Below are 22,507 nucleotides of genomic sequence, written 5' to 3'. Positions count from 1 at the left end.
TGGTTGCATGAAAGAAGCATGTGTGGGAACACCAGGGGCTGGTTTTGAACCCCATTCCCCCAACATGATGCCATGTGTGGCAGATATGATGCTTGGCTTTGCTCTCCCGGGGTTCCATCTGCGACAGGGGCTACTTGTGCCCCTGGCCTCATCAGCTCAGGCTGAAGGCGGCCCTGGTCCTGGCCAGAGGGACTTCGTGAAGCAGAAATAGATGGCCTGGTGCTGGGGCCGAGCCTGGCCAGGACCTCAGCCCTGGGAGTTGTAAAGAACGCCGGCCTCTACCATGAGCATCTGCACCAAGCTGTGCCCATGTCATGGTATGCTCGGCGTCTGCCCTTGCACAGGTACGTGGCCTGTCTGAGCTCAGGCTGCCCGCCTATGGGGCCCAGGTTCACAGAGATATGAAAGGAACGAGCACAGCGCAGGGGCCTCTGAGCCCAGCCAGCCTCGCTTCAATGCTGGGAAGCTGACATCTTCCATTTTGTCTTCTGCCCAGGCCAGCTGCGGGCCGTCCAGTGGCTGTGCTACTTCTACAGCGTCGTCATGCCCAGCGAGGCCCAGTGCGTCATCTACCATGAGCTCCAGCTCTCTCTGGCCCTCAAGGTGGCCGACAAGGTGCTGGAGGGGGCAGCTCCTGGAGACCATCAGTCAGCTCTACCTGTCCCTGGGCACAGAGCGATCAGGGCTGGCTTTGCAGTGGTGGAGCTGGGGAGGGTGGCAAGGGGGCTAGGGGGACAGGGCAGGGAGGGGGGGCACAGGGAAGCTGTCCCAGAGCCCTATCAGGCCCTTTCCTTTGGATCACTTGGTTCTTTGGCATCAGATGCTTTGAGCTGGTGGGCCTGGGGTCGTCCCAGGGCTGCTGCTGGCTTGTGAGTCCCAGCTTGAGCCTCGCTTGTTGGGTCAAAGATCATCTCAACCCCAGCAGAGGCAGTACGCGCACTCTGGGATGTTCTTCCTACTATGGTGGCTTTTGTCATCTGACCTCTGCCTGCCCTGAATCTTCACTCCTGGCCTTCATCTGTCCCCTTAAATGTGACCACAGCAGCCACCTGTGGCTTCTCTCCCACAGAAGACAGAGCCAAGTGTGTCACCTTCTTCCCTGGGGCAGGGTTTCAAGGTCTCACATCCCATATGTGGCCCACTCGGCTTCCCCCGAGCATCCTGACCTGGTGGGGGTAACCATGGCCCTGGCCACCCCACCCACAGGGCCTGGTGACATTGCTGCAGTCACAGCCCCTCGAGTGTCGGACTTACTGAGAGAGCAGGGAAAAAGCCAGATTCCATAGGGACCCGGGAGACTGGCTCCAGTCTTGGCCTCAGGTTCACAAAAGGAAAATGGGCCAGTGTGCTGGAGCCATGCTTCTCAAAGCGTAGTCCCTAGATGAGCAGAGCAGCATCCATGTCACCTAGGAGATGGTGGCAAGTGGGAGTTCTAGGGCCTGCCCCAGGCCTGTGGAGCCGGAAGCTGTGGGGGCAGGGCCAGCAAGCTATACAGACAGGCCTCCGAGTGACTGTGATGCCTGCACACCTTGGGGACCATCGACCTAGATAGCCTCTGAACACCAACGGCTCCTGGTGTGTCTGGAGAAGACACAGGCCATGTCTGGGAGGCGAGGGAGATGGGCTAGCACACTCCTCCTGCCACAGGGCAGCATGATGCTCGATTCCCTCAGAAGGATGTCCTTCATCTTTCCCATGCCGTGTGTGTTCCCCCTGGCCCTACCAGCAGCCTGGGAAGGGCAGAACACTGCACACACAAGGGGGCCATTCCCAGTCCCCACATTCCAGATTCATCTGTCACCAGACCCACGGGAGGAGGCAGACTGTTTCCAGGAGGATGAGAGCCCTTGTTCTGACACTGCGTCTGATTCCAGGGCCTACAGATCCACTCTGGACTACAACAAAGAAGTCTGGGGATTTTCATTGACCTCCAGAAGAAAGAGGAGGTGCGTGCCTGCCTGCAAGCAGAGAAGATCTATTACATCCTGCGGCAGAGCGAGCTGGTGGACCTGTACATCCAGGTGAGTGGCAAGGGATGCAGGAGGGCCCCTGTGCTGTTCACTCTGTCCATCCATCCATCCGTTCATTCTTCCATCCATCCGTCCTTTCATCCATCCTTTTATCGTCCATCTATTCACTAATCTATCCATCCATTCACCTGTCCACCCACCCATGCATTCATCCTTCCATCATCTATGTTTACCTGTTCATCCTTCCATCCATCCATTATCCATTCATCCATCTATTCTTCCATCATCTTCCCATACACCTGTGGGTCCTTCCATCCATCCATCCATCATCCATCTATCCTTTTATCATCCATCCATCCATCCTTCCATCTATCTTACCATCATCCATCCAACTGTTCACCCTTCTATCCATCATCCATCCAACCATCCATTCATCCATCCATCCCTCTGTCCATTCATCCAGCCATCATTCATCCATCCTTTTATCATCCATCCATTCACCTGTTCATCCTTTTATCCATCCATCCACCCACTTATCCATGCATCCATCATCCATCCATCTGTCCATTCATCCATCCTTCATATATCCTTTTATCATTCATCCATTCACTTGTTCTTCCATCCATTCATCCTTCCATCATTCATCTATTTACCTGTTCATCCTTCCATCCATCCATCATTCATCCATCTATCCATCCATCCATCTGTCCATTCATCCATCCATCATTCATACATCCTTTTATCATCCATTAATTCACCCGTCTATCCATCCATTCACCTGTTCTTCCATCCATCCGTCCATTCATCCTTCCGTCATCCATCCATTCACCTGTTCATCCTTCCATCCATCCATCACCCATCTACCCATCCATTCATCCATCCATCCAACATCATCCATCCTTTCACCCATCTGTCCATCATTCATCCACCCACCAATCTACCTATTAATCCATCCCTCCATTCATCTATCTGTCCATTTGTTTATCCATACATTCGTCTATACACCATCTGTGCATCCATATGTACATACATCATCTACCCTCCACCCATCCATAATCTACCCACCCATACATACATACACACACACATCATTCCAACCACCCATCCACCCATGCATTCATCTGTCCATCCATCCATCCAAGCATTCATCTATCCACACACCCATCCATCCATCCATTCATCTACTCATTCCTAAGCCACTGCTGAGCACCTGTTGTGTGCCTTTTCCCTCCCTCCAACAGGTTCCCTCACATCCTCCCCCAGTGGCCAGCATCTTCTCCCTGAGGGCAGAGGTGCGGCCCCTCACAGTGCCTAGCACCTGCTGGTATACAGCACATGCTCAAGTAATGTGACCACTCAGTTAACACACAGGAGAACTTGCTCCAAGAGACAGGTGGCACATTTCCTTACAAAATGAATCTATCAATAGTGGCTGTTTTCAGAGGCTTTCCCAAACACAGTGTAATCTAGAACAAATCGTGAAGCCCACGAGCCTGGTGAGGCTTTCATTATTGAGCACCTGCTGTATACCTCCTTGAGCTGAGGAGAAGGGATCAAGAGCTCATGGCCAAGAGGGGACCAGGCCCACCCACAAACACTGTTGATGTGCAGACCTGAGCTGCGGCAGGGATGTGGCAACGCAGAAAGGAACCAGGGGATGGGTTCCCAGCAATCTGGGGGCCACGGAGACTGTTTGAGTGCAGGGGGGGTGGGCTAGGGCTAGCCCTGGTGGTAGGATTCACAGGTGTCGGGCTCCTCGGCTGCAGCTGCTCAGTCACCTCCTGGCACTCGGGTGCATCAGTTCATTGTCCCCATGCCAGTGGTGGGGCAGTCCCAATGCACAGGTCTGAAAAAATGCTCAGGTGTACCTGCAGTGTGTGAGAGGAAGGAGGTTGGCAAAGGTGGGCGTGGCCACCTCCCAGGTGTGGGTCTTGAGGGAACTTCTGCCTCCTTTCAGGTGGCACAGAATGTGGTCCTGTACACAGGCGACCCCAACCTGGGGCTGGAGCTGTTTGAGGCAGCTGGACACATCTTCAATGGGGCCTGGGAGCGGGAGAAAGCCATGTCCTTCTACCGGGTGAGCTGGCCTGTGGGCTGATGTAGGTGGGCCTCAGGGGGGCACCAGGAGGGCAGAGGCCTCCCACCTGGAGGCATGGCCACCCATGCACATGCTTAGTTTCCTAGTGGTCTCACCGGGAATGATATTGACCGTGCCGCTGCCTGGGAGAAACGCTCGGGTCTGGATATGACAGTGGCTCTACCCTTGCATCTGATGATCTCAACCAACCATGAGTGGAAAGTCCTGTCATCTGGATGAGGAGGACACTGAGGCTCAGAGAGGCACAGGGACATGTCGAAGGACACACAGCACGTCAGTGGGAGGCCCAGGGCCAGCGCCCAAGTCTGCCTGCACCCCGAAGCGGGAACGGCTTCTCCCTTCCTCTGAGCTCACGGTGTGGCTCAGCCCTGGGCACAGATAAATGTGTTTTTAGAGCAGAGAGGAGTGCTGGCTCCCCCCAGTCAGACCCCCAGTGCACAGGTGGGAGAGGCTGGTCTGAGGCTGCCAGGTGTAGCTGGATGGGCCTCAGATGACTCGTCAGCCCCCAACTTGGGTGTCTGAACCGTGCGTTATCCCAGAGCACAGAGCTCTGTGGAGGTGCAGGGGTCACTGGGGCGTGGGAAGCTCCAAGCACATGTCTGAGCTCTGAGGAGGGCGCTGGGCCAGGTGGGTGCTGCCGGAAGCCTGACCCCACCTGCCTGTGTGGTAGGACCGGGCCCTGCCTCTGGCAGTGACTACGGGCAACTGCAAGGCGGAGCCGCAGCTGCAGCTGTGCAACAAGTTGGTGGCCACGCTGGAGGAGCCCCAAGAGGGCTTGGAGGTTGCCCACATGGCCCTAGCACTCAGCATCACTCTGGGTAAGTCCCCTGAGCGCCCACCCTGCCAAGACCCACACTTTGCCAGAGCCGAGCCCCCAGGTCTGCAGGGCAGGAGCTGAAACAGCTGCTGGATTTGCCCGGTCTCCTGTCCAGGCAAGCAGATCTGCCCAGCTGGCTTCCCTGTCTGGCCGTGGGGCACAGCCCGAGGTCTCTCACGTAGTGCAGAGTTCCCTGCCTGGCTGAGCTCTGCTTCCTCTGTCTCTTCCCGCTGCTGACCACAAGGGCCGCCCAGTGTGCCCTCTGCCTTCCAGACATGCCAGGCATCTCGGTCCCTGGAGGTGCCAGACTGAGTGGCACATTCCCTTTGTCTTGTGCCCCTCCCACCCTCATCAACCACACAACTCTCTGGCTGATGAAATCCCAGTTCCCCTTCCAGCAGCCTGCCCCTTAAGGCCAGGCATCCCCCGTGCTGTTCCAGGGTCGTCTGTCCTCCTCCAGAGACAGGGAACCCTGGGCGGGCCGCATGCCCCAACGCCTTGTGCCTTGGGGCCCAGTACACAGTAGGTGTGCAGCTGTGTGGGAATGCATTGAATGCAGGCTCCATGGCACTCGCCCTGAAAAGGGGAGGACATCAGAGACAGCCTAGGTGGGTTTGTGTATCTGTGGGGGGACCTGGAGCTCAGGCATGTGGTGACTCCCCAAGGTAAGGGGCTCTGATCCTGACACACCCAGGAGTCGTTGGATGTCACGTCTGTGGGCTGCATGGAGCCGGGGTGCCCGGGAGCACCTGGACTGCATGGGTTTTGGGCTCCCCTGGTTAAAACCAGTGAACAAAGGCAGGTGGCTATGTGTAGGCACAGAGCTGGGCCATCCAAGCCCGACTTTGCCACAGCCTCACAGTAGACAGGGGCAAGCCTTATTAGTTCTGCTTTGCAGATGGGGAAGTGAGTCTGGGAACCCAGAAGGGACTGGCCAGAGCTGCCCAAGTGACCACAGGTGCCTGGAGGCAAGCCAGGTGCTGCCCAGGGTCTGCATGCCTGCACCCCAGGGGACTGGCTGAATGAACACGTGGCCTACCACTGGCTGGCCGCCCTGAACCACCTGCTGGGCCATGGCAAGCTGGCGGAGCACTTCTACCTCAAGGCCCTGTAGCTCTGCATCTCGCTGCTGGAGTTCGACGAGGAGACCCTCTACTACATGAAGGTGTACCTGGTGCTCGGTGACATCTTCTACGACCTAAAGGTCGGCGGGAAGGGGCAGGGCTGAAGGTAGGTGGGGAGGGGCAGGGCTCGGGATGTTTCCAGTCCCCTTGGAGTGGGATCTCCACCCAGACCCCAGGGGCCTGGGATCCAGCATTCCTTAGGAATGGCCCAGTGGCCTCCCTGGAGCTCTGCACGCGGCTGGAGGAGCACGCCGGTTTTGCAAATACAACCCAGGCCCCACCCTCAAGAACTCAGTCTCAGCGAAGGAGGCTGACACATGAGCGGACAATGGTGGCCTCTGGGTAAAGAAGGGGGATTGTAGTCAGGGGGACCCTCCTGGAGGAGGTGATACCAAACTGAGTCTTGACAGTCAAGTGTCAGGTTGCATTTAACAAAACAGGGTCGGGAGAAGGACATTTTGGAGGATGGCATCATCCTCATATTGAATCCACACTGCAAGATCCAACCCAAATCCCAGTGCCTCCTCTAGGAAGCCTGCCCAGGGTGCCAGCCTGCACTGAGCAACTCCTTCCTGGAGTCCCAAGACACCTGGAATCTTCACATCACCCAGGAAGGGTGGGGTGGGACCAGTGTCTTACCATCGGGTTCACAGACAGGGGAACCCCAGCTCACGGCAGGTACAGTGGGGCCGGGCCTCAGCCAGCCAGGCTGAGACCTTGCTGGGTCAGGTCTGTCTCGAGGGGGGGGGGGGGGGGGGGCTCCCCCCCCCCCCCCCCCCGCAGGGGGGGGGGGCTGGGACTGGCAGACTCAGACCTGGGGTGTCTCCACCCCTCTGCCCAGCAGGTACCCGCCCCTCCTCAGCATCACACTGGCACCAAGACAGTACTCCTTATGGGCTGAGGGGCCAGGGCGCTCCAGTCCAGGGACCGAGATCTTGTGGGCCTTAGAACAACATGAGGAGCTGGGACAGCCCTAGGCTCCCTGGCGACACCTGGTGGTCAGAAGCCGTCCCTGTGGCCTCCCAAGTCCCAGCCAGACAGGGAGGTGCCAGGTGTCAGGCCCAGAGGGACGCTGCTCACCGCTCAGGGGCTCACCTGGGACCCAGGGGACGGGCCTCCCAGAAGTGGGCCTTTATCTCTCTTGGTCAAGCCTGCCACCCACTCCGCCTGCCCAAGAGGACTGAAAGGGCCAAGTAGTACCTGAGAGGCCAAAGACCATGCAGAGGCCTCCTTCACCTCCTTCCCATGCACAGCCTGCTGGGCCTCATCGTGACTATGCTGTCAGCCCAGGCCAGCTTCCCACTTCCCAAAGGGAGGCCCCCTCGGAATTCCCCCAAGGCGGCTGTCTTTCTAAGGCCACACCCTCCTCCTTGTATAGGAGGCTCTGGACCGAGGGTCCAGAGAAGTGGGAGAGAAAGCTGGGCTGGATGGCGCCTGAAAGGTGGGCAGAGAGGCAGGGTAAATGGGCATCCTTGCCGATTGCCTCTAAAATGCGGTCCCCTTTAGTCTACACGTGAGAGTGAGCCCTGGAATAGGGTGGATTAGGTGTGTCCTGGCTCAGCCTGCCACTCACTAGCTGCTGCACACACTACAGGCACATGGAAATGCACACGCAAATGCACACAGACACAGGCACACGCACATACAGGTGCGCACACAACCACATACACAGGTACACATGCACACGCGCAGGCGTGCACACAGGCACACAACCACGCACACGCAGAGACGTGCTTTGGCTGGCTCCTTCCTGTTTAGTTAGGATGCCGCCATGCCTTCAGGATGCCCTTGCCTCTCACCCCCGGCTGAGTCAGGGGCCTCCTGGGCCCCCCACAGGCTCCTGGGCTTCCCTCTGCCCCAGCCCGGGCCACCTTTGTGGTCAGTGTTCAGTCCCAGGTCCCTCGGACTGGGAGCAAGGAAGTTAGGCTCAGCCATGCACCCAGCACAGAGTCCAGTGTTTCGCTGGGCCGTGGGACATTGGATGAGCAGCGGCGGTAACTCGGGGTCTTCTTTCGCCCCTGCTCCGTGTGTGGGGCGGGGCAGTGAGGGAATGGACTGCTGCATCTTGGACTTTGTCCTTGGCCCTGGGAGCCATCTTGAGATGGTAAAGAGGGACAGGCCAGGCCTGGGTCTTAGGTCCCTTGGGTGTCCCCCAGGTGGAGGAGGCGCCTGGGGAGAAGCCGGCGGGGAGATGGGAGGGTCAAGGTGGAGGTCTGGGAGGCAGCATCCCAACCCAGGAATGGTGAGTTTGAGTCCAAGATGCATTGAAAATGGGAGTGGATGTCTGGGGAGTCACACTCTGTCAATATTTCAGGGAACATTGCCAGGGAGGACACCTGTGAGATGGTTTTGTACGTGGCCTGGCCCATGGAGGGCCTGGAAATGGTCAGCATGGACAGGGGTCAGAGGGGAGCCTGGGTCACTCAACGCTGTGTCCCTGCTGTGGCTTGGAGCTATGGGTCCTGCATGGAACTCTCAGCAGGCAGGATCTGCCCTGTCCTCAGCCCATGGGGAAAGCAGCCACTGTCTGCAGAGAGGGTGGGACTGGGGCAAGAGGCTTGGGGTGAGTGGAGCATAGGGATAGTAAGGCTTCCAGAGGTTTCAGGGTTGTTCCCACCTCCTGCAGCTGAGACCACAGCAGTGTCACAGGCTTCAGGGCTCATGGGGTGAGCCCGCATTGGCTGGACATGTGGAATGACCTGGAGATGGGAGCAGCCTCTGGGAAGACAGGCTCCGAGTCCCCCTTTTGCTGAGCATGGCTTGTCCCCTTCAGGAACGGTTTGATGCAGCCAGGTACTATCAGCTGGTACTGGCAGCCACCGTGGACCTGGGCAACAAGAAAGGCACAGCTGAAGACCTACACGCGTGGCCGGCCACCATCTCCCACAACTTCCTCCTGGACCGCGAGAAGTCGCTCTTCTTCTATCAGAAGGCCAGGACCTTCACCACAGTGCTTAATGTCTGCAGGGTCAACCTGCCTCCTCTGCCACTCTGCGGGTGGGCCCCCTGGTTGGCCCCAGCCACCCGCGATGAGGACAGCATCCGAGGGAGTGGGTTTTGTGCAAGGAGGATGGTGGTCTGCCTCTCCTGGTGTCTTCCGTGGCTCATTTTCTGGGAAATGGAGGCATGAAAGCAGGGTTCAAATAGCAATGTTTTTTTGCCATAACATACTGAATTCCCCAGGGCATCCTTCCCTGTGTGCTTCCTGGGCTGTGTCTAGGGGCAGCTCCTTCCCTGGTGACAGCCCTTTGATCTTGGGGATGAGAAGGACCCTGAGTCCAATAGACCTGGGCCAGGTCACCATGAGCCTCGGTCTCCTTTTCGGCCAGAGGGGAGATGGTGGTAGAACTCCCTGGGCAGCTCCCTGCTCTCCCTGCTCAGAGTTTTGCTGTAGGTCTCGTGCCGCCCTTGCCTTTATCCTTCAGGCCACTGTGCTCACATGTGGGGGCTGCTAGTGCCCCTGTTCGCCATTGAAGAAACAGAGGCACAGAGAGGTTAGGTGTCTCGCCCACCGTCACACAGCAGGTAGGGGTGGAGACACAGAGCCTAGTACACTGACCACACCACCCTGCCAGCTTGCTGCCAGGAAGGTGTCCCCCATTAGGACCCAAGGCCAGCTCCTGGACCTCTCTTGTGTCAGGAGAGCCACAGCCCAGTGAGGGTGGCCCCGGGGATCCCTCACTCAGTGTCCTCTGCTCCCAGACTTGGTTGGGCCGAGCCTGGCCAGTCCCACCTCTGGCCACCGGTCAGCCCTGCAGGAAGTGAGATGCAGGGATCTCCGCCTGTGTAGAGGCTGCTACCCAGTATTGAAAGCCTTATCTGGGCTGCTCCCTATGCCATCCCCACAGGCCCCCTCCCCTTCTTGCCCCCGGCCCTCATCCCAGTTCCTGGAATCCCAGGTATTCCTTCTTGGAATCTCTTGGCCCCAGGGAACACAGCTCACACGGTCTCTTTGCCAGTTTACGGCAAGGAAACCGAGGTTCAGAGACTGTGGGTATTCTCACATACACTGCACTCTCCCAGGCCCCTCTTTTAAACACTTTAAATGAGGTGACATTCACATCGCATGCAATTTTTAACTATTTCAACGCGAATAATGTGGTGGCATTTGTGCAACCACTCACGCCATGTAGTTTCAAAACGCGTTCATCTCCCCAGAAGAAACCTGCCATCCTCACTAAGCTGTTACCCCTCCTTGGTATCCCCCAAGCCCCTCGTTTAATGGAAGGGGAAACTGAGGCCCGGGGAGAGACTTGCCAGTGGGTGCAGCTCTGATTATAAGGAATCAGGCACCCATCTGCTGCTTCAGTCCTGGGTTGGTTTTCCACCCAGCAGAGGTGACAGAGCCAGGAGGTTCTGGGACCCCATGCTTGCAGCCAGAGCTCTGCTCCGAGCTTCCCCACCAGGGGGCAGCAGAGAGCTTTCCAGAACCGGCCGCGGGGCTGGCGGGAAGCAGCGGGTCAGAGCTGCTGACAAACCTCACGTGGACCCCAGATCGCTGTCTCTGTGGGTTGGGCTTGGGAATTGGAGAGGCCGCCGCATGATTGGAAACGTGAAGACAGCATGGCCTGGCTGGAGGAGCGGGAAGCATGGTCACGTTTACTGAGGACACAGATCTCCTGCCCCCTGGGATGGGCATGCAGCCACTCTTCTCGGGGTGGGGTCCGCAGGTCCGGGTTGCTCTCCGCCCCCGACCTGCCTCAGAGTCCAGGGCCTTTGGAACAGTGACTCCCCATCTCCACCCACCCTGGCTGGTGCCATGAGGGGACTGGATCCCGGCATCCTGTTCCTCTTGGGCAGCAGAGACTGGGGGACCAGAGGAGATGATGGGTCTTCAAGCCCCACATTCAAACCCCAGTCCACCACTGACAGTTTAGGGGTTCGGGGTGAGGGAGTTGATGTCTCTGAGCCCCAGTTTTATCACCACTAAAATGAGACCGACATACTGGGGCAGAGTGCCAACCCCAGGGCTAACAGAGGCCTGTTTCCTACTGACAATACCTCTTACTCCTAGGAACAGCTCCAACAACCACACACTAGGGAACACTCAACCCAGGCCAACTTGTCAGAGGCACGTGAGCCAGAGCGACTCCATCTTGAATGGGGCCTGGTTAAAGGGAGGCTGAGACCTGCTGGGCCGCATTCCTAGGCGGCTAGGCATTCTTAGTCACAGGATGAGATAGGAGGTCGGCACAAGATACAGCTCGTAAAGACCTTGCTGATAAAGCAGGTTGCAGTCAAGTTGGCCAAAGCCCACCAAACCGAAGATGGCCACGAGAGTGACCTCTGATTGTCTTCATGGCTCATTATGTGCTAATTATAATGCATTAGCTGCTACAAGACACTCCCACCAGGGCCACCACAGTTTACAGATACCATGGCAACATCTGGAGGTTGCGCTACATGGTCTCAGAAGGGAGGGCAGCAACTCTCAGTTCTGGGAATTGCCCACTCCTTTCCTGGAACACTCATGAATAGTCCAACCCTTGTTTAGCGTATGATCAAGAAATAACCATGAAAATGGGCAACCAGCAGCCTTTGGGGCCACTCTGCCTATGGAGCAGCCATTCTTTTTTTTTTTTTTTTTTGAGATGGAGTCTCGCTCTGTTGGCTGAACTGGAATGCAGTGGCGTGATCTTGGCTCACTACAACCTCTGCCTCCTGGGTTCAAGTGATTCTCCTGCCTCAACCTTCCTAGTAGCTGGGATTACAGGCACCTGCCACCACTCCCAGTTAATTTTTTGTATTTCAGTGAAGAGAGGGTTTTGCCATGTTGGACCAGGCTGGTCTCGAACTTCTCACCTCAGGTGATCCACCTGCCTCGGCATCCAAAAGTTATAGTATTACAGGACTGAGCCACTGAGCCCAGCCAGCGTAGCCATTCTTTTATTCCTTTTCTTTCCTAATAAACTCATTCTCAGTTTATGGACTTGCCCCGAATTCTTTCTTCTGTTAGATCCAAGAAACCTCTCTTGGGGTCTGGATCGGGACCCCTTTCCAGTAACAAACTTGCTTAACCTCTCAGACCCTTCGTCTCTTCATCTGTAACCAAAGACAAAGCCTCCCCTGAGGTTCCAAAAGTGAGGAGAGAACGCATGGGAAACAAGGGGCACAGAGTTGGTGTGCAGAACCAATATCACAGACTGGGTGTCAAGCCACTGTCATTGTGGAAGTAATATCATGCTCTCCCCCACAAGTTATGAGAAATAATATCACAGGGGGGTGTGTACCTTCTGCGGTAGTGGGAGTAGTATCATCATCTCTTCCTTTAGATGACAGCAACAATATTACAGGGTGGGTGTACAAACCTTGTGTTTTGGGAAGCAACGTCATTCTCTCTTCTTCTAGGTTTTAAGATTCATATCACAGGCGGGGTGTACACCCCTTGTTATATTGGATGGAATCTCATCTTCTTTCGACTTGTATCTTTAGAACAATATCCCATGGGGGCTGTCCATCCCTTCAATATTGGTACTAAGACCATCTTCTCCTTTCCTGGATATAAGAAACAATATCACAGGAGGGGTGTACACCCCTTGTTATATTGGTAGTAATATCATCTCTCCCCTGTGGTTATTAAGGACAAAATCCCAGGGTGGCTGTATTGGGAGTAATATCATCCGTTCACCCCCTGGATAAGAGGAATCATATCACTGAAGAGGTGTCCACCCCCTTCGATATTGTCAGCCATATCATTTTCTTCCTGCCTGGATATTAGGAATGATATCCCGGGGTTGGGGGCGGTGTACACCCACTGCGATCTCGAAAGTAAAATCAGCCTCTTTCCCGCTGGATATTAGGAACTATATCACAGGTGTGTGTGCACCTTCTGGGATATTGGGAGTACTATCAGCCTCCACCTTGCTGCATATTAGGAACAATATAAAGGGAGCAGGGTGGTTACAACCCCTGCGATATTGAAAGCAATATTCTTCTCTTTCCCCTGTACATTAGGAACTATATCACAGAGGTCTGTACACCTTCAGCGATATTGGGATTCAGGTTATCGTCTCCCCCACAGAATGTCAAAAACAGTATCACAGAAGGGTGGACACCCCCTGCGATATGGCCAGTAATATCATCGTCTCTAACTTTGGATACTAGGAACAACATCACAGAGGGTGTGAACACTGCCCCGCAGTATTGGGCATAATGTTACCCTTTCTTCCCCTGGATATTAGGAGCGATATCCCTGGTCGTGGGAAGTGGAGTACATTAAGAACAATATCACTGGGTGGGTGTACATCCCCTGCGATACAGGGTGTAGTATCATAATCTCTTTTCTAGGATATTAAGAACAGTATCACAGGAGGGGTGTACAGCCACAGTCACTGCGTTATTGGGAGCAATAGCATCTTCTCCCCCTCTCGATATAAGGAACAATATCCCAGTGTGTCTGTACATCCCCCGCGATATTGGGTGTAATATCATCGTCTCCCAACGTGGATATTGGGCATAGAGTCACAGGGGGGTGTACGCCTTCTTCGACATTGGGAGCAATATCCTCCTCTCCCCTCAGGATTGTAGGCAAAATATCAAAGGGGTTTTACAACTCATGCGATATGGGCAGTAATATCATCCTCTCCCCACCTAGATGTTAGGAACTATATCAGAGGTGGCTGTACACTTCTTGCGATATTGGGAGTCATATCATTGTCTCCCATCGTGGATATTAAGAACAATATTACAAAGTAAGGGTACACCCCCTACGATATTGAGAGAAATATTATGCTCTCTCCTTCGGGATCTTAGGAACAATATCGCAGGAGGTGTGTACAACCCCTGTGATATTGGGAGTCATATCATCCTCTCCCCCTGAATATAAGAAACAATATCACAGGAGGGTGTACACCCCCTGTGATATTGGGAGTCATATCATTTTCTCTCCCTCTGGATATTCAGAACAATATCACAGTGGGTGTGTACACCCCCTGCGATATTGCCACTGGTATCATCGCCTCCCTCCCAGGACATAGGGGACAATATCACAAGGAGGTATACACCCCCTGCAATATTGGGAGTAATATCTTCCTCTCCCCCGCTGGCTATTAGGAACTATGGCACAGTAGGGGTGTACACCCCCTGCTCTATTGGGGGCGACATCCTCTCCGTTCCTGGATATTAGGAACAATATCACTAGGGAGTGTACACCTCCTGCAATATTGAGACTGATATCATCCTCTCGCCCTCTGGATAGTAGCAATCATATCACAGAGGGGATGTACACCCACTGCGAAATTGGAAGAAATATCATCCGCTCGACCTTTAGATGTTAGGGACAGTATCACGGGGGAGGTCTACACGCCCTGCAACATTGGGAGTCATATCATCCTCTCCCCCCCAGGATATAAGAAACAAGACGACCCAGGGGATGTACACTCACTGCGACAGGTTCAATAATGTTATCCTCTACCCCCCGGCTATTAGGAATAACATCATAGAGGGGTGTACACTTTCTTCAATGTTGGCAGTAATATCATCCTCTCCCCGCTGGATATCAGGAACAAATCTGTTAATTATTAATATTAATAAATATAATAAAAATTCATAATAATCATCGATATTAATAATCACAATAAAGATAGTAAAAATTAATACTGGTTAAAAATTTTAACGAATAGGATTAATAATAGTAAAATCCCTATTAATAATAAAATAATATCAACAATGTTGCTTAAATCAAAACTAAGAGATGTTGGTAATAAAATAATGATTAATATTAAGAACTGATAATATTGTTAAATGACATTAATATTAATAATTAATTTTAAGCTTGCAAAATCATATATGTAAAATAGTTATCCATAATAATGGTATCCTGTTAATAGTGTCATTGAAAATTATTAAAATCGATCATAGATGTTTAATAATTAATCACATTATTACTCCTAATATCGTAGGGGGTGTACACCTACCTGTGATGTCGTTCCCAATATCCAGTGACGGAGAGCATATTAGTTTTAAAATCGTAGTAGGTGTACACTCATGCTGTGACACTGACCCTAATATCTAGTGGGATGGAGTATGACATGACTCCCAACATAGCAAATAGTCTATAAACGTCAGTTATATACAGTTGACTGAGGATGCCGATTTCAATTGTGTCCTTGCTGATTTTCTGGCTACTGAATTGGTCCATTTCTGATAAAGGGGTGTTAACGTCTCCAACTATACTAGTGGGTTAATGACTTCTCCTTGAAGTGTATCAGTTTTTGCTTCGGCATTCTGATGCTTTGTTAGCAAAAATACATTTCAGGATTGTTTCATCTTCTTGGAGAATTGACCCCTTTATTACGTAATAATCATCTTTGGTAACTTTCCTTGATGTAAAGCCGACTCTGTCTGAAATTAATATCACCACTTCCACTTTTCAAAATGAGTGTTGGCCGGGTACGGTGGCTCATGCCTGTAATCCCAGCACTTTAGGAGGCCAAGGAGGGATGATCACCTGAGGTCAGGAGTTCAAGACCGGCCTGGCCAACATGGTGAAATCCCATCTGGACAAGAATAGAAAAAAAAATAAATTACCCGGGCACGACGACCACTGCCTGTAATCCCAGCTACTCGGGAGGCTGAGGGAGAATCACTTGAACCTGGGAAGCAGAGGTTGCAGTGAGATGAGATCAGGCCATTGCACACCAAAACATTAATGTTAACATTTATATCTTTTTCCATCCCTTTACTGTTGATCTATATGTATGTCTTTATATCGAAAGTGGCTGTCTAGATTTCTATATATATTCTAGAACAATATATTCTAGTCTAGAGCTATATATTCTAGACAATATATAGTTCGGTGCATTTGGACTGACATTGAAAGTAATGATATACAGTTGAATTAACATCTACCATATTTGTTACTATTTTCTATTTGTTGCCCTTGTTCTTTGTTTTTGTCTTTCACTTTTTTTTCCTTGTGGTCTTAATTGAGCATTTTCTATGATTTATTTCCTTTCCTTTCTTAGCATATCAGTTACTCTTTTTTTTTTTTTAAGTGGCTGCCTTGGAATTTGCAATATAAATTTACAAGTAACCCAAGTCCACTTTCAAACGACACTACACTGGTTACTTGATAATGCAAGCACACTATAATAACAAAATAATCCTAATTCCTAATTGCTCCCTCCCATCCCTTGGGTATCACTGCTCTCATTCATTTCACTTATATTTAAGTGTGTGTATATGACATATACATAAGCATATAATACAGTATATTTACTGTCGCTATTATGAATGCACTGTTATGTTAGATCTATTAAGAAAAATGAAAGATTTTCTTCTACCTTCACTATTTCTTCTTTAATGCTTTTTGTTTTTCTATTTTTTTTTTTTTTTAAACAGACAAGGTCTTTCTCTGTTGCCCAGGCTGGAGTGGAGTAGCATCATTATAGCTCACCGCAGCCTTGAACGGGATCCTGGGCTCAAGAAGTGACCCGTCTCAGCCTCTCAAAGTAGCTGGCACTATAGGTGTCGGCCACCACGTTTGGCTTCTTTTTAATGAGACAGTCTCACTACGTTGCCCAGGCTGGTCTCAACTAAGCAGCTTCCAGCTGTTTTCCAATCTTTGCCTCCCAGAGTGTTAGGATGACAGGTGTGAGCCCTGTAAACAGACTGTGCTCTTCCTTTCTTTGTGCACAGCTGAGTTAATGACCTCTACTATTTTCTCTAAAGAACTTTGAACATTTTTTGCAAGGCAGGTCTACGGGCAACAAATTTTGCAATTTTTGTCAGAGGAGGTCTTTACTTTTTCTTCACTTTTGAAAGATAATTTCACAGAGTATAGACTTCTAGGTTAATAGAATTTTTTTCCTCTCAATAGTTCAAATACTTCACTCTACTTCTTCCTTTCATGGTTTTTGAGGGGAAGTTGAATATAATTCTTATCTTTGATCCTCCATAGGGAAGGAGATTACTCTGGTTTCTTTGGTTTTTAATCTTTGATTCACCATAGTTTGAATATTTTATGCCCAAGTAGAGTTTATTTTTGTTTTGTTTTTGTCATCGTCGTTTTTCCATTTATCCTTCTTGGTGTTTTTTGAGCTTCCTGGATCTATGGTTTGGTGTCTGGCTTTAATCTGAGGAAATTCAGCTATTACTGTTACAAATATTTCTTCTGTTCCTCTTTCTTCCCCCTTACATTACCGTTATGCATATTTTATGCCTCTGTGGATGTCCCATAGTGCTTGGATACTCTGTTCTTTTTTGCTTTTCAGTTCTCGAGGTTGGAGTTGGGTATTTCCCTTTCCACCAGGTCAGAAGGCTCTGATAAAATCCCACCAGGTTAGTCTCTAGTTAACTAGCTTCTCTGGAAGGTAGACCTAGTGAAGAGTGCACCTCCATATTGAAAAATGATTCCTATTCTCTTTCCCCTGTAGTAAATATGAGGGGATTTTTCTCTGATGTTTACTTCAAGAACCTGGTTGAGCTTCTGATGATACAACTCACAAAAGCATGAGACCCATATGCACAGGCCTCCTGGAGGTTTCAACTCTCAGACGTGGCCACACCTCACTGCAGCAATTTGTCAATTCCAGTTCAGGTATTCCAATCCCAGTGTGGGTTCCTTGGAGCATTGTGCTCCAGTGTACGGTGATTCTCCACTTTACCTGTCCAGCCAATCTGGGGACAGTGGCTTGCCTGTGACCTCACGTCTCTTGTGGGTTTAAGAAGAACTGCTGATTTTTCAGTTTGCTCAGCTTTTTACCTGTGAGGATGGAGTGACAATTCTCAAGATTATCATGTATGGAACCTGAAATTCCCCAACTCCATTATAGTAAAAAGTGTCTTCCCTTCCTCTGGCTCAAGAATTAAAATATTTTCGTTCTTTGACACATTGTAATTTGATTCCCTAAATATTTATAATTGTAGATTTAAAAACTCGGTCTTCTGCTGTATCAGACATCTAGATGGGCATTTTCCAACAGAATTATGAGAGGCCTCTTATAGAACTTGAAACCTTCCTTGTAGCCTCATATAAATATATAAACAGGTACAATTCATTTTACTAGTATATTTTTAACTCAAAATGCTCATACTATGCTTTCAATAAGAAATACAAATAGGCCGGGTGAGGTGGCTCACATCTGCAATCCCAGCACTTTGGGAGGCTGAGGCGGGTGGATCACGAGATCAGGAGATCGAGACCATCCTGATTAACACGGTGAAACCCCGTCTCTCCTAAAAATACAAAAAATTAGCCAGGTGTGGCAGCGGGCAGCTACTTGGGAGGCTGAGGCAGGAGAATGGCATGAACCCGGGAGGCGGAGATTGCAGTGAGCCCAGAATGCGCCACTGCACTCTAGCCTGGGCAACAGAGCAAGACTCTGTCTCAAAAAAAATAAATACAAATACAGTATTTTCTATTTTTCATATTAACTGGCACGTCTTTCATGCAGCATATCCAGTTCAGACCGGGCGCAATTCATGTGCTCAGCCGCTGCATGTGGTGAGTGACAGAGACCATCCTGCATGAGTGTGCACTTTTTCCTGCCTTTTTCTTGACCACAGATACTACCTCCTGTTTCTCTGTGTATGCAGTGATTATTTGCTGAGTATTACACATTGTAGGTAACATGTTGAGCACACTCAGGATCCCTAACCTTCCTCTGAAGCTTTCCAGCTCTTGTTTTAGCAGGTAGCACAGGCACTGCTGGGTCATCGTGACATGGGCAGGCTTGGATTGATTCGCTGCTGGTGTGGATCTGTGGAGAACTCCCATCCTGCACCCACTCCGATCTCCCCCTCCTGGACGTGGTAGGATGGCCGTGCTCCGCCCACACCTGAGCTCTCTCTGATCTCCCACTCCTGGAGGTGGTAGGGTGGCCATGCTCCGCCCACACCTGAGCTCTATCTCATCTCCCCCTCCCGGAAGTGGTAGGGTGATATGCTCTGCCCACACCTGAGCTCTCTCCGAGCTCCGCCTTCCGGACTCGGTAGAGTGGCCATGCTCCACCCACACCGGAGCTCTCTCTGAGCTCCGCCTTCTGGACATGGTAGGATGGCCATGCTCCACCCACACCTGAGCTCTGGGTGCCATGATCTGCAGGTGTACTCCAGAGGACAAGTGTACTGTGGGTGCGTCTCATTCATTCTCCTGGCCTTGCCCTCAGTTCTGGTTGGCACAGCTGTGGTCACAGACTAAAAATAGCCACCTCATTCGTTTTGTGCAGCTTTACAGTTGTTTATGGCAGATGTGTGATTTGGGTCCCTGTTCCCTCATCATGGCTAGAACAAGTTTTGGCAAATGATTCTTATATCTTTACATTTGAAAACTAAAGGAAAGTTTCACCCATAGAATATTAGTGTTGCCACGATCCTAATGAGTGTTTCTCCAGAAACTATGATCCAGGTCAGCAGCCAGTCATTTCATAGAAGATAAACTTCAAGAACATTCTCTGAAGGGCAGTGAAACTGAGTAAGATCTAACCACTGTTACCAGCAACAAAGAAAAATAGGTAAGAAAATGCAACTAAGATTTGGATCAAGTAGATACGGTAATAAACATGCAAACTATCGCTAAGCACAAAATAGGCTGGGAGTAAAAACATAAACATAAAAAATATTTATGATATTGACATTTATGATTTACAAAACTGCCCCATGTGATACCAAGAGGACTCCTGATGAAAACTTACAAAGGATGCTTTATGGTTTATATAAAAATGTTAGTCAAATAAATCCAAATATTTCACAAAAATAACATTTCAAATAATATTCTTTTATATTTTGCAGACAATGAAGTTATTCATCATGCATGACGCAGTAACATTTCTTAGCGGTTGGATTCAATATGAGAAATAAGCAAATAATTGCACTGCTTCTTCCATTTCAAAGTCATGTCTCTTATAAAAAGTGGTCAAGAAAAATGCCTGTTGCCTTACGTACTGGTTAGTGCCAAAAATTTGGTTTAAAATATTTCAAGTGGGTTCTCCTTTTACGTCCATGTTGTTAGTTTCACAAAGAACACATACAAATGCAATTTTTTACTGTAAGTTTTTGCAAATTATAATCATAAACTAAAGGAATAGGATTAAGCATACTATTTTTTGGGATAGGGTCTAGTTCTGTTGCCCAGGCTGGAGTGCAGTGGCACGATCATGGCTCACTGCAGGCTCAACCTCCCCCGGCCCAGGTGATTCTCCCACCCCAGCCTCCCGAGCAGCTGGGACCACAGGCACACACCACCATGCCTGGCTGATTTCTGTATTTTTTGTAGGGATGGGCTTTGGAATGTTGCCCAGGCTAGTCTCCAATGCTGGGACTCAAGCAATCTGCCTGCCTTGGCTTCCCAAAGTGCGGAGGTTACAGGCATGAGCCACCACGCCTGGCCTAATCATTTTTAAAGAGTCTCTATGTATTATTGTTCTTTTTTTCCTAATTGAGATGGGGATCTTGCTCTGTTGCCCCGGCTGGAGTGCAGTGGTGCCATCTCAGCTGACAGCAACCTCTGCCTCCCGGGCTCAAGTGATTTTCCCACCTCAGCCTCCCAAGTAGCTGGGAATACAGGTGTATACCACCAGGCTCAGCTAATTTTTTGTACTTTTGGTGGAGACAAGATGTACAAAAGACATTTCTGTACATTTTGCCATGTTGTCCAGGCTGGCCTTGAACCCTTGGGCTCAAGCCATACACCTGCCCTGGACTCCCAAAGTGCTGGAGTTATAGGCATGAGCTACCGTGCCCAGCCCTTAATTATGTGCTGTGACTTAATATTAAAATAAAGAAAGGGAGGAGCCCAAGGGAGCATGTTGGCAGAAAGGGCTCCCTTGCCAACAACCTTGCTAGCACGGTATTCACTCCCTTGCCTGCTGGCACTGCGTTCTTTAGAAGAACATGTTATGTGTCAATAAAAAACAAGAACAACATAGGAACACCCTGTCTCTACAAAAACTTAAAACTTAGCTGGGTGTGGTGGCGAGCACCTGTGGTCCCAGTTGCTTGAGCCCAGGTGGTCACAATTGCAGTGAGCCAAGAGCTGTCATCATGATGCTGAATTCCAACCTTGGTGACAGAACAAGACTTTGTCTCAAAACAAAAAGCAACGAAAACCCAAAATGATGCACTCTAAGTTCTGTCCTATAAATTCCACTACCTTCATTTGTAAAGGTACGTAAAGGTGAAACTCAGGAGCTGCTTGCAGTCATGTGGATATACGCTTGACCTCAGCTCTGATCTGAAGCATGTCCTTCTGTCTCACTGCTTGCCAAGACTAAGCTAAACTTCAGAAGTAAAAATACTCCCCAAAATGTTGTACATTTTCAACTATTCACATTGTACCTTAAGTTTCTTTTGTATTGGAGGAAAAACGAGGTGTCATTTAAAGTGATATGTATCTTCAACGTGGGATGTAAGGTGATTCAGGTCCTTTGAGAAGACAAGCTTGCAACAATGACATGAACAATGTTGGAATCAAAATCACAGAACCTAAACACCAAATAGCGTAGGTTCATTTCGTATCTCTAACAAGTATCTGGATAACTAAACTTTCTGCTTTACTTGGGTGTGAAGATCATGAAATGTCGTTTATAATTATTTGGGCAGAGAAAATAGAGAATTGGGGTAGTTATGTAAAATTCAAGATTAAAGAAAAGCAGTATTATATAGCAGAAATGTAAATTGGCTATTACCTTCAGTAATTTAGATCAGGGGTTGGCAGGTCTGTGCACCAAATCTGGTCCGTTGTTCTTGTAAATAAAGTTTTCTGGGTACACAGCCATATGCACTTGCTATCACCCATGGCTGAGGGCAGAGTTGAGTGGTTGTGAGAGACCTCATGGCCTGCAGGAACTAAAATACTAGCTGGCACCTTGCACGCAAAGTTTATGACCTGATTCCGGTAACTGCCTAAACTGTCCAATTCGCTTGTTCTAAAACAATCGAAAAATATAACACACTTGTCTGAAGATTTGAGAACACGCATGCACCAGCCTAATCATAAGAAAAGTCCAATTCCACCCAGAGGGTTACAAACTCTTCCCTTTTCCCTATAAAGAATAAAATGAATGAAACTGTGTGAGATTTTACTGGTATGTATCATATGTATGAGTCTTGATGAAAAGTTAAAAATGTGTATTTATACAGATACATAATGTTACTTTTCCTTCCACATTTAACTCATACACTGTTTTTGGACTTCTGGTTCACAAAATCTGCATTTCTGCACCATGATTTTGAAGGCAAAATCCCAATTGTTGGGCTAGTGGTCAATTCTGAGGTGCCCAACATGTTCAGGAGGCCGTGTCAGGGAGCGTATGCCTTACCTGGAGCGGTGTAGGTGTCCATGGAGGTCTGCACGTCCAGGGACCAGCGTTTGGAAGGCATAGGCACCGGCCATCTTATGCTCTTTGGGTTTGGCCAGAGCCACCTGGACAGCTTCCGTGTGGATGTCTGAAACAGAGAGCTCAGTCACTCAGGGCTCAGCTGAGGTCCCAGAGGCCAAGCTGCACCCTCCTCTCTGTCCCCGCAACACGGTTCATCCACCTTCTGATACTCACCAACA

General features: G+C 50.2%; 1 protein-coding gene across 1 annotated transcript; it reads left to right on the top strand.

Annotated features, from left to right (window-relative positions):
• The first annotated feature begins 283 nt into the window (after positions 1–283).
• LOC113221733 (SH3 domain and tetratricopeptide repeat-containing protein 1-like) lies at positions 284–8,883 on the top strand. Its single transcript, XM_026451056.2, has 5 exons — positions 284–344; positions 497–615; positions 1,875–2,021; positions 3,928–6,089; positions 8,783–8,883. The coding sequence occupies exons 1-4, from the start codon at positions 284–286 to the stop codon at positions 4,066–4,068; spliced, it is 468 nt and encodes a 155-aa protein (XP_026306841.1). The 3' UTR covers positions 4,069–6,089; positions 8,783–8,883.
• Positions 8,884–22,507: the final 13,624 nt, after the last annotated feature.

Source organism: Piliocolobus tephrosceles, unplaced genomic scaffold (assembly GCF_002776525.5).
Source record: "Piliocolobus tephrosceles isolate RC106 unplaced genomic scaffold, ASM277652v3 unscaffolded_27240, whole genome shotgun sequence".
NCBI lineage: Eukaryota > Metazoa > Chordata > Mammalia > Primates > Cercopithecidae > Piliocolobus > Piliocolobus tephrosceles.
Note: the sequence above shows the minus strand (reverse complement) of the source record. Positions and strands in the feature narration are given on the sequence as shown.